Source organism: Squalius cephalus (genome assembly GCF_949319135.1).
Source record: "Squalius cephalus genome assembly, chromosome: 3".
Taxonomy (NCBI): Eukaryota; Metazoa; Chordata; class Actinopteri; order Cypriniformes; family Leuciscidae; genus Squalius; species Squalius cephalus.
The window spans coordinates 15,421,256-15,434,030 of NC_137124.1; the positions used below are offsets into that span (position 1 = coordinate 15,421,256).

General features: G+C 35.6%; 1 protein-coding gene across 1 annotated transcript in view; it reads left to right on the forward strand.

Annotated features, from left to right (window-relative positions):
• ctxnd1 (cortexin domain containing 1) overlaps window positions 1–10,536 on the forward strand; it is a 36,148-nt gene extending 25,612 nt beyond the window's left edge. Inside the window, exon 2 of the mRNA XM_079867405.1 lies at window positions 7,323–10,536. Within this exon, the coding sequence (XP_079723531.1) occupies window positions 7,377–7,556 (180 nt within the window). The 5' untranslated portion in view covers window positions 7,323–7,376 and the 3' untranslated portion in view covers window positions 7,557–10,536. The remainder of the gene's footprint in view (window positions 1–7,322) is intronic.
• The last annotated feature ends 2,239 nt before the right edge of the window (window positions 10,537–12,775 follow it).

The window sequence follows — 12,775 nt, forward strand, 5'->3', positions numbered from 1 at the left end:
GAAAAATAATACATTAAGAAAGAATAATACAAACTGAATACAACCAACAATATGAAAAAGCAGCTTGTGTCACAAACTTTAAATCCATATAAATCGATAGCTCACCAATTTGAGGGTGATTCATGAGTCTTTCTGACTGATTCAGGAAAAATAATTAGTTCATAAGATTCTTTTGTTCACGAATCATATAATAATGTTTTATGGTTCCTGTTGTGTGCGACCAGTGAAAACAATGCAATGTAATGTTGTGAAAAATTACTGTAGTCTTTTTAATGTTTTGTGGCTAACAGTTTTTTAATCCAGACTGCATGCTCAAACATAATTTCTTTTGTTGTTTGGTTGTGGATTAAGTAATTCTGCTGGAAACAGAGTATTTTAAACATTGCTGTGTTGAAAACCATGTAACACCTTTTGTGTTTCCGGTCAAATTTGACCAGCCTTTTAAAAATTGCTTGTAAATCGTTTGTTATGCTATACTATCACAAAATATTGGATTCAATCTTTTTGTCAACTTGTTTTCTTTCAATCAAGGGCGTAGGTTTGGCCTCAGCTTTGGTGGGGACATCCCCCCTCCCCCTCCCCTGGAATTATTTTGTTGTAAGATACCAGTGCTTTAATGGCGATTTCAGACTGTTGGCAATACAGAATATCACAATACAGAAGTGAATCTACTTCATCTCATTATATTGTATCCTGACCCCAATACACCATCCTGTATACTGTCCCTAAAGAACTAGTATAACTGTATAATATCAAAAATACACTCTCAAAAAATAAAAATAAAAACCTGAGACTGTGTAATGCTGAACAACCAAACGTTTTATTAACATAAATTATTAAATAATGAACAAATGAATAAAATACACACGTATCATAGTATGCATTCAACACAACAAATCCATTAGGCTATTATTATCTATTATTATTATTATCCATGATTACAGTATTCCATTAATACTAAAATTGTATTTACTATTCTATATCAAATTCTATTGATATATTCTATTCTTAAATATTAAATTCTTAGGCTACACTCACTCACAAATACATTACATACATTACATAAATAGAATGTAGAAACGAAAAATGTCTCAGATCCACTGTTTATGTTGACTGCAAGATTCTAAGTTAAGGTCAGCTAATTAACATTCAGTGACTTGCTATAACGTAGCATTCTATCATGATAGCGCGACTTCTATGAGTCTATCAGTGCTGTGCTGCACAGCCTAATCAATACTCTTAACCTTAGTTGAAAGATTGCTGCTGCTAGGTTTAACTGTAACAACATCCTGGGTAACACATACTATCACCAATACTATTTTCCACAGTAGAATCTGCATTTGAAAGCCTGGTCAGTCACTACTGCTAGTTTATTTGTGTGACTAGTTATTTTGCCTACTTACACTCTGCTTTATGAAAAAGCTTCGTATGTCCCCTTTCTTCTTCTTGGGTGGCATAGCTGATCTATCTACAAAGTACAAAAAGTGGCAAAAAACGGAATATTAAAATGTTTTACTCTGGCCTTTGTATGTGGCAGAGAGACAGCCCTGGTAACTTACCGTTGGCGTCGTCGACACGCGCGCACACACACACACACACACACACACACCACCCGCTCGCTGCCAGTGCAAGCACAAAAGTAGTCCCGGCCCGCGCGTGTAGCCTGTCAGATACACCGCCGCCAATCAAATTACGGCGTTTCTTGTACTGTCGTTGTTTTGGCCGTTGGAATCGATCCAAATAGCAGCGCAAAGATCCAAATAGCAGTTCAAAGGAGCTTGCTAAATATTGGTGGGGACAAATCTGTCATCTCAAAATATTGATTGGGACTAGTACCTAGCGTCCCCCCCTAAACCTACGCCCATGCTTTCAATTAAGTGACTTTGTGCCATTTTGAACAAGATAAAAGTATTTCAAAACAAACTTCCTGGTTAAACATTAAAGCACACTAGTGTGATAAAAACATTTTTTATTTTTATTTTATTTGATTCAATATTGCCAAAATTACCCACAAATAACACTTTTTTTGGTCAAACATTTAGGTGCATAAGCTCAGATAAAGTAGGTGATCAATCAGATTAAGAGAGACTGTAAAAGTTTTTGGGCTTAGAGTGACGTTTAAATCCTTACCGTGTTCCCCCATTAACTTCACATAATGTCACTTAAAATGACCTCAGACAATGTCTGTACATGTTCAGTATTGTTGTCTACAAAAGAACATACTTATCCAGCAGAACTGCAGGACTAATGGAGCGCAACGGTGACATTTTCAGCACTCCTGGTTTCAGAAGAATTTCCCCATTCTTTCATTTCCACAGAGATGAAAAAATGTTCAATAAAGAGTTATGATCCATGTAACCAACACAACCAGCTCTGAGATGAATCACAACATTACAAACCTTGAATTTAAAAATCAGTGTTGCCTCACAATAAAATAACTTTTTATTTTTGAGTTTGAAGTTAGAGTTGTCTCCGCATAAAGAACTTTCCTAACTTATATCTGAATGAAATTTAGTATGGAACCCCTAAGAGGCCTTGCATTATTATCTTGAGATCATGAGAAAACAAGACATTCTCAAATGAAAATCAACATTTACCATGCTCCCTTAAAAAGCTACACCCATCTGAATGCATTTGTTGTATATTTAATGTTTTAAATATGTTTGTGTAAATATATTTAACTACCACTTGTTGGTGAGCAAAGCGTCCTTAAACAGATGAAGTTTATGCAACATATACTAGAGTCAGTAACCTTTACCAGATCCACTTCACAGCCAGTCATACTCAAAGGATGGTAAAAAAGACAATCAATGCTTCTAAGAAATGCATTAGCTACAGTACTTATTTCCTTTTTGTGTGCAGACAATGAAATTGACTGATGCGGCAGATATTGATATGCAACCCGCTACTAATAGAAAAGGAATCGATTATACTCCTGTCTTCATATCTAGACATAAATAAGAGGAAATAAAATCATTATAAAATTGTACTTGGCATCTTCGCTCAATGATGTATCTGAATTAATGTTGTTTAGTGAGTAATCATCTGTTACATCAGCCATCTGTACTGAACTAACTAAACATGACTCTATAACAGAGCGGACTAATGCGTTTTTTTGTGTGCACTCTTATCATGCAAAACATTTTCATCACTATGCATGCACTCTTTTGAATTACTAATATGGCACTGTTATGGCTGAACATCACATTCATAATACCTGTTTAATGATCTCATCAATGATTCACGTTAAACTCTAAAAATGCAGAACACTGCATGATTACAAACTACAAAACACATTTACAGTTATTTGTTTAACAGAGAATAGAACATGATGAAAGGAAGAAAAACAAAAAAACACCCTAAAGAGAAAGTAACATGAAAAGAGATGCAATGCAAAGAGAATAGTCTTTAGATGTGTGCATAATGCAGTCAAAATTAAAACAGTCAAACTGCTGAAAATTCAACTAGAAAATGACCTTATAAAATACCTAAAATAGAGAACAGTTCTTTTAAATTGTAATAATATTTCATACTATTACTGTTTACTGTATGTTTGATCAAATAATACATATATAGGCCTATATATACAGTGCTATGCATAAGTTTAGACACCCATGCTAAAGTTGACTAAAAAGAGGAATAAAAATCATCTTTTGGAAATTGAACTTAATGCCTTAATTAACAAAAATTAGGGAAAATCCAACCTTTAAGGACACCAATTTTCTTTGTGAATGAATAATGTATCGTAAATAAATAAATGTTCTTCCTTAAAATACAGGGTGCATAAGTCTGGACACCCCTATGTTAAATTCCCATAGAGGCAAGCAGATTTTTATTTTTAAAGGCCAGTTACTTCATGGATCCAGGATACTGTGCATCCTGATAAAGTTCCCTTGGCCTTTGGAATTAAAATAGCCCCACATCATCACATAGCCTTCACCATACCTAGAGATTGGCATGGTTTTATTTCAGTTAGCCTAATAGCTGGTTTGATTTGCATTGAGAGATGATCTTATGGAAAGTACTCGATACAAAGATTACTGTATGTGGAACCGTGCTGGGCTGATACAGCGCATGCTGTGTTGAGGAAAATGAATGTTATCAAGTATGATATGCAATTGTTTTTTTATCAAATTAGCTAACATGGACTTGAGGGATGTTTCCCCATTCTACAAAGTGGGTTTGAGAGCATGGACTTCAGTTTTTATGGTTAAGAGGGTTCTCTCAAATATTGGACTTTGGACAGAGAATGAACCTCTCTTTATTAACCCGCTGTTACCAGCACAGGCACTGGAGCCCAGGAGCATTCAGAATGTAATGGCAAGAGTGGGGTGTACAAGAATTGCTGACCTAAAGACTGGTGAAAACTGGAAAAGTCCAGAGGGAGTCATTTTCCCCAAGTGAAAATTCCAGCAGCGGTGGATGAAGAGCCAGAGGAAGGTTCTCTTCTAAATTTCAGGACTCCTGTGCTGGAAGGTTTTGAGACTGTCTCAAAAAAGGCACTATATAATATTTGTAATAATAATATATAATAAAGTGTCTCAAAGATTGCAAAGAGACAAAGTGGTCAGATTTGTTCGGGCCAGACTCATCCCCTAGGGGCTGTTGGAGGTCCCTGTACTCTGTCCTATAGAGAAACGCACTGCGGATCTCCAATGGAGGGTTGTTCACTGGGTGGTAGCTACAAACAGACATGTGGCACACATTGACCCCACTGTAGGGAAAGAATGTCCTTTTTGTGGCACTGAAGAGTCAATAGATCATTTGTTTTCAAATAGTTTAAGGTTAAGAGGATTGTTTCAGATCTTAGATGGGTGGGTTAGAGATTTGGGGGTAGTTTTTAATAATTAATTAATTTTTGGACCAAAATATGTTGCATCAGACAGGAAAAAATCTTGTTAATTAATTTTGTGGTTGGAGGAGCAAAGATGGCAATATGGTTAACGTGGAAAAGGAAACTGAAAGGAGAGGGGGGAAGTACTAGGTCCTGAGGTGGTTTTAAAGGCTTTTATAGCAACTAGAATCAAGGCAGAGTTTGCATATTTTAAACTAATGAATAATATGGACAGATTTATTGAAATTTGGGCTTTGAATGATGTTTTGTGCACAGTGGATTATGAAAATGTTTAAATGAGGATTGTACATTTTATTTATTAATTTGCTACGTTTATGAGAATTTATGAGTTTTTGAGTGGGTATATATATTTATGTACATTTGAGAAAATAGATGTTTATGAGGAATGTCTATACAAGGTGTGTTTAAGGTCTCTCTCTCTCTCTCTCTCTATATATATATATATACATACACTATCCATATATTCATGTGTATAATTAGCCCTCATGTTCCCATTGTCTTTGTCTAGCTTTGTCTCACTGGTGAGTGTTATGTTATGTCATATCAAGTCAAGTTATGCTTAGTCAAGTCTATTTTGTACACGGGTATGTTAAATAAATACTGCATTTAGGGTTTGTCAAGCTCGCTTTCATTTTACTTTATTACAGAAAGCTAGACCACTAACATGGTGGATCGTCCCCTGGAGGCTTTTGTCAAGGAATTTTGTGGACTCTGTTATATGGTGGACTTTAATGATGTGGCGCTCAGATATTTGTGAGTGGGTTTGAGTGAACCCATTTGTTCCCGGATGCCTGGAGGGAAAATCCATTTTTCTTTAGCCAAAATCTTTCACTATGCTTTGCTGTTCAGTGGTTCATCATTTTCTGTGGGAACTGCGGATGAGGCGCCCCGCAGTACCCACCACATCAGAGTCCCATCACACCATGGATGCCACGCCAGAGCCTCGCCATGGGCACCACGCAAGGGTCCTCAGCCAACCTGGCCGCCAAGCCTGAGCCTCGTCACATCATAGTCGCCATGCCAGAGTTTGCCCAGGAGATTTATTTGAGGGGGGCTATATGTACCAAGGTCCATAGACAAGGCTGACCACTGCTCCACGACCCAGGCCTGCCATGACTCCACTATGTAGGCCCGCCTCTGCTCCACATTGGGTTTTGTTCATTCTTGCTTGCATGTCTTTTATTTTGAAGTTTAGTTATGGTTCCTGTTTGTCATGTGATTAATTGTTCTGTCATGTGCTTCCCTTGGTTCAAGTATTGTGTTGTTCTCATTGGTTGGTTTAGTCATGCGCTTCTTCAGTTCTGTTTCCTAGTATTGGTTCACTGTGTTCAGGTGTTCCTTGTTTAGTGATTAGTCCATGCGTATAATTAGCCCTCATGTTCCCATTGTCTTTGTCTAGCTTTGTTCGTGTAACCATTGTTTGGTGAGTGTCGAGTCTTAGTCGAGTCAAGTCAAGTCTGTTTATTTTGTACACGTTTGTTAAATACTGAATTTGGGTTCATCAAGCTCGTCGTCAGTGGACTTTATTACACAGACATCAAACATACAGTAAACAGTAATTTGAAATATTATTACAATTTAAAATAACTGTTCTCTATTTTAATAAATATTTTATAAAGTAATTTATTAGCTGAATTTTCAGCATCATTACTTCAGTCTTCAGTGTCACATGATCCTTCAGAAATCATTCTAATATGCTGATTTGCTGCTCAAGAAACATTTCTTATTATTATCGATGTTGATTATTATCAATGGTTGTGCACTGTAAATGTGTTTAAATTTAATGCATTATGCTTAATATAAGTATTAATGTAAAAAAAATCTGACCCCAAACTTTTGATTTCTAACCAGGTATAATTTATATAATGTAATTTAATATATATAAACAATACAATTTAATAACATTTAATACAATGTACACAAATAAGCTCCATCCTGCTCTATCCGATTAACAAGACTGTTGGAAAATTTTTGGAAATTACTGATAATGTGCCAAAAAGGCAAACTTATCCCCTGGTATCTGGCCAGCATCGGCTGATAATTGTGGCAATTTAAAATCAGTTTGGCAAGGGTTAGGGCTATTAGTCACAAGTTTGTAGTTCACAACACATAAGAGCTAAATATGGTTGTTGGCTACAATCATATGCACAAATTACTCCTCTCTCACTCCACAACATAGAGTCACTGAAAAGTCTTTCAAAAGTCAAACAATTGATAAATAGCTCAGACCGAATGTAAAAACTAACACATCCTGAGCTAATGACCCCTTTATAGCTCAAATACAGATTTTACTACAATATTATCTGTGGTAATTCGACAACAGGTCACAGATGCTGTTGATGGACTTTAAGCTAACCTAACCCTAACCCTAACTTAAATCCTTTATGCTGATTGGTTAAACCGGCTCATTTTATTGGACTTTCTGGCAGGCAGAGATTTACTTGTCTCTCAATCTTCCCACCCTCAGATAAGTGATCAGGATGGTAGCAGAGGCCTGGACTGATGAGGACAGACTGAAGCGATGGAGGAGACAACACCAGACCCTGCTTTTGTGGATGTGGACCAGGGTCTGACCCTGGCATGCATAGCCTTCCTCTGTCTACTGCTGGTGGCAATGATCATCCGCTGTGCCAAAGTCATCATGGACCCCTACAGCGCCATTCCAACGTCCACCTGGGAGGAGCAGCACTTGGACGATTAACAGATCCGAGTCTGCAGTGCAACAACACCATGTTTCAACCAGTACAAGATGACTATGGGATATTTAAGCTGCTAGTCATCTTCTGCTTTAAGGATCACAAAGTTTCCTAAGCTGAAGACATCTTTATGGAAACTGAATTTAATTCTTTGCAACTAACTCTATCAAAGAAGGCATGAATCCTGAATTGACACCCAATGAAACCACTCCAAAACCGAAAGCGCACAAGGCCAGAGAACCAGACCAAACCAACCAAAATCAGACACTTCTAAACCATACTAACTTGATGCTCTGTTCTCACAACCAGTGCATCCTGAATTTATAATAAGAAACATGGGAGCAAATTTATATTTTTATATTACATGATATACACACCTGAACACACTTCTAGCTACGCAAGCAAAATTTTGTATGCAAACAAAGCTGCATTCTTAGCATTGCCACAAGGGGTGCAATAGCAGACATGAACTTTCTTCTACTGTCAATCTTCATTTACTTATGGTGGAGCAAAGTTAGTAAACAGTATTTATTTAGACATTCACATTTGCAGTTAACTCTATCGCCCCCTTGAGTACTTTGTAATCACCCCTACAAGTACAGTTTGTACAATGGAACTGCAACCTTGCAATTCATCGATGAAGCGTTCACATTTACATTGTTTTTGGTCTAAATTGTGATTATATTTTTGCAAGATGACAAAACCTTGACTGAATGCCTTGGGGCAAAATACTTAAGATGAAAAACACCACAAACTGTTTCATTCATCTTAATGTTTTTACAAGAGCATCTGTCTCTTTCAATCACAATCTGATTCCCTGATGTGGTTTGATTTTGTTGTCTTTGATGAAGCGTACGCATTTGCAGAGAGCTATAGTCTGCACTGCATGATGTCAAGTGCCTCAGCTGAAGTCATAAAAATGAAGTAATAAATGTATCTTTCATTCATGGGCACAAAAGAAAAAATGCCAATGTGTCCTGTCTGATAAGAAAATGCAATTGTGCTACATGTCTGTACTGAATCACAATAAAGATTATATTGATTCCAATATTTTTGGTAAATCATCACCAAACATTGGTGAATACACTGCAAATCTTCTCACTGGAAATCCTAAAAGGGGCTACATGTAAGAATATTCATGTAGCTTATTCATCACCTTTTTTTTTTTTGTATTGCCAATGTGTGAACAGCTTGTAACAAAACTTAAACGAGACCTTCCTCGACTTCCTAGGTTGTCTATGAAAGCCTGTAAACTGATTTTTGTGTGACGTTTTTACCGGGACAATCCAAAGGACGTGACATTAACATGCACTCCCGAGAACCTTCAATGACACATGAAATGAATGCTTAGCCTATACAACATTCAGAATACTACTGAAGAGCCATTCTGTACTGTAATGTCAATGTGTCAAAGAAAAGTGATTAATTCAAAATAGTCTCATATAGCCAGTCTCAATGAATATTGGCCTATTGAATAAATATGAATAGATTACTCACTTAATGATGTCAGTTGATGCCATTGTTAGTCTGAGAACTTTTACCTTTCTAACATGTTATCTTCCTTCATAGCGCAGTCGCTCCACCGTTTACCAACAGTGCACCTATCTTTTAAATGAATGAACTGAACTGGTTCTGAATCCGTAACTCTCGGGGTAACATTTCAGTGACTGATGAATCAGTGCAAGACGAGTGGTTCTTAAATTAACAATCAACTCGCAACTCTTAAACCGAGAATGTTACTTGATAAGCAGATACTCGATAAGCAGAATGAGCAATTCACTTGCTCACTGAACCGATACATTTTTCTGTCAAATATGCATACAACCTCAGTGTTGCATTAAAAGGGAAAGTTCACCCAAAATTGAAAATTCTGTCATCATTTTCTCACCCTCAAGTTATACCAAACCTGTATGAATTACTTTCTTCTGTTGAACACAAAAGAAGATATTCTGAATAAACCAAACAACTGTGGTACACAATTTCCATAGTTTGGAAGTCAATAGTGCCCCACAACTGTCTGGTTACTGACATTCTTCAAAATATCTTCTTTTTGTGTTCAACAGAAGAAAGAAATTCATACAGGTTTAGAACAACTTAAGGGTGATTAAATGATGACAGAATCTTCATTTTTGGGTGAACTAAATAAGAAGCAGAGTTATTGAAAAAATCCATTCAAAACTGATTGGTTTGACTATATGTCATCCACTGATGGAAGCCTCACTGACACAACGAATCAAAGTTCTGACGTCTACAGAGCGCCTCAAGACATTTATCTGCGAAGAAGGTTTTATCTAGACAGCCAGAAGTGCTTTGGTTGTTGATTTTTTACTTTTCTCATGTAGAGTTTATAACAAAATAAGGCATTACAGTCACAAATTGTATATGCTGTAAATTCACATACAGCAGCATTGAGGAGCGTGACATCAAATCTGTTCTCGTGCTGCGTTATGATCGCTTTCATTAAAAACTGATTTATGTTTTTCCCTCGCATAACTCATCTCGTAGCCTACAAAATGACCCGATGATTCAGCACAGTGACAGTGAGAGCATTTGTTGTCCATCATAAGAACCACAAGTTTCTTTCCTCTCAACGTATTTATTTAGCCATATGGGCGATCGATCAAGCTAAGAATACCTCAGATTTTTATTTGCGGTTCAAATAATTTCCTGGCAGTGTGGCCAACTTGTTACTTAACTCTTATCAACGTTTGCATTGCATTTTAGCTTTTTTGGTGGGGTGGGAGGGCCATTCATGACAGAGTTTGTGCAGTCCAAACACAAACTGGTGTTTTAAACTGGAGTCCAGATTTGAAATACAACAAAAAGACATTATTACTACCCTAGAATAGATGGTTCATGATGCAAAGTACATTTTTGAAATGATCAAGCAGCACTTTCAAGGGTTCAGTTACGTTAAATATAATTTTCGTTAAGAGTATATTTGCCTAATGGAAATATTCATCAAGTGTAGCCCAGTAATGTTTCGTCACCTTTTTTTTTTCACAATAATGTCCAACTTCCAGTATGAAACTAAATGGAGCATTAAGTAATCAAATGAGAAGATCATTGTTGTTTTGAGGTCACTGTACTTTAACATAGGCTAACATAGTCTAATGCATCAGACCTGGTTTTCATATAGCCTAAAATTGTCAACATAAAATGCTTTTTTTTTTTTATCACGCACTGATGGATTTTGCATAATAAGACCAGGAGGATGTATTAAAAAAGTTAAACAGTAAAAAAAAAAAAAAAAAAAAAAATTGGGATAGACACTCTGAAATGCATTTGTTGACCAATGTGAATTTCAGAGAGGCGGCTCCAGTTGTGTTTTCCATTTCTATATTTTTATAACCATATTTTCATACATATTTTTATAATTTTATAAAACAGATTGAATATTTCAAAGTTACACAATATAACTACAAAACACATCACAGAATTCATCAAATCCATTGTTAATAATTATAATATATAATAATAATCTGTTTTCCATCCAAATTGATGTCATTTCCTGGAGGATGATGTCATCATGGAATTTTTATAATTTAGTATACATAAATGTAAATATGGGGGAATAATTTTGAAGAAATTTTGAAAGATTTCAAGTTCAACAATACCTAAAAGTTTGAGTTAATTTAACTTTTTGAAAAATAAAAAAAAATCATTAAAAAATCATTAAGATTTTTTTTTTCTGCTTATCCTATGAACCCCTGGTATTTGGAAAATATTTAAAACTAACAATTTAACCAATCAACCAACCAATAAATTAATAAATTAATAAAAAGGGACTTACATAATGGTAAATTGATTTTCCATTAAAACATAATTCCTAAGAAAACATGTTGCTTGAAGAAAGGACAGAAATATATAAAAATATTAAACTGGTATTGTGATAAAATAACACATGTAAATAATCTTTAAAAAGTGAAATTAAATATATGATAAGAACATCAAAATGTACTGCATAGTAGGAATGATCAAATTACCAAAACATGCACAGTGTGCAGTATGTCACCATTTATTCTATAAATACTTGAATGATTTGATTTCCAATCAGTGTAAATGTGTTTACATCAGTGTTCAGGCAATTGTTTGAAAGCTTCGAGATTAGCTGTGCGCTACTAACTGAACTTTTAGCCAAACACACACACACACACACACACACACACACACACTACACACTACAACAGCACTGCTCCACTTGCCACAGAACACACACAAATCAATACTTCTATTAACTTTAGAGGCACAGTAACTATGGGGGCATGATTCATGAGGGGCAGCTGGGTAAAAGCTCTCAGCAGAGCTAACTGAATTATGCTAACAGTAATCATGTGCTGCTGTTGAGGCCGATGTACACTATTATTCAAAAGATCAGGATAGGTACCATTTTTTGAAAGAAATCTCTTATCTCTTATCGCTTACCAAGGCTGCATTTATATGATCAAAAATACAGTAAAAACTATAATATTATGACTATTTTTTTAAATAACCATTTATATGAATATTTGTTAATATGCCATTTATTCCTGTGATGTCAAAGCTGGATTTTCAGCATCATTACTCCAGTCTTCAGTGTCACATGACTCTTCAGAAATAATTATAATATGCAGATTTGCTGCTTGATTCTCTGATGAATAGAAAGTTCAATAGAACATCATTTGAAATATAATAATAATTAAAATAATACTAATACTACTAATAATGATGATGATGATAATAATAATAATAATAATAATAATAATAATAAAGGTAATTTCTTAAAATGTTAATGGAAAAAGTCTCAAAAGTATTTGTGCAGCTATGCTGTTAGCACCTGTTATAGCCCTTTGTATATCTTTAAACTTAAGTGTGTTTGGAATCTGATGTTATTATGTTTTGAAATGCAGTGTGAAATGAAAATGATTCATGTTTTGTACATTTGCATTTATAATGTACCTCTGCATTGATTAAATACCTCTCTTGTGGATTTCATTTATAACACTCTGATCCAGGGGGCTCAATTGATTGGTGGCATTTCAAAGCATTACACACACACACACACACACACACACACACACACACACACACACACACACACACACACACACACACACACACACACACACACACACACACACACACACACACACAGTACCCCAAAATGGTATTAAACCATACCAGACCATTTACAGTGTTCATTTTCATTTAGGTTTGATTCGTTTTGTTATGTGCTTTTGATGTT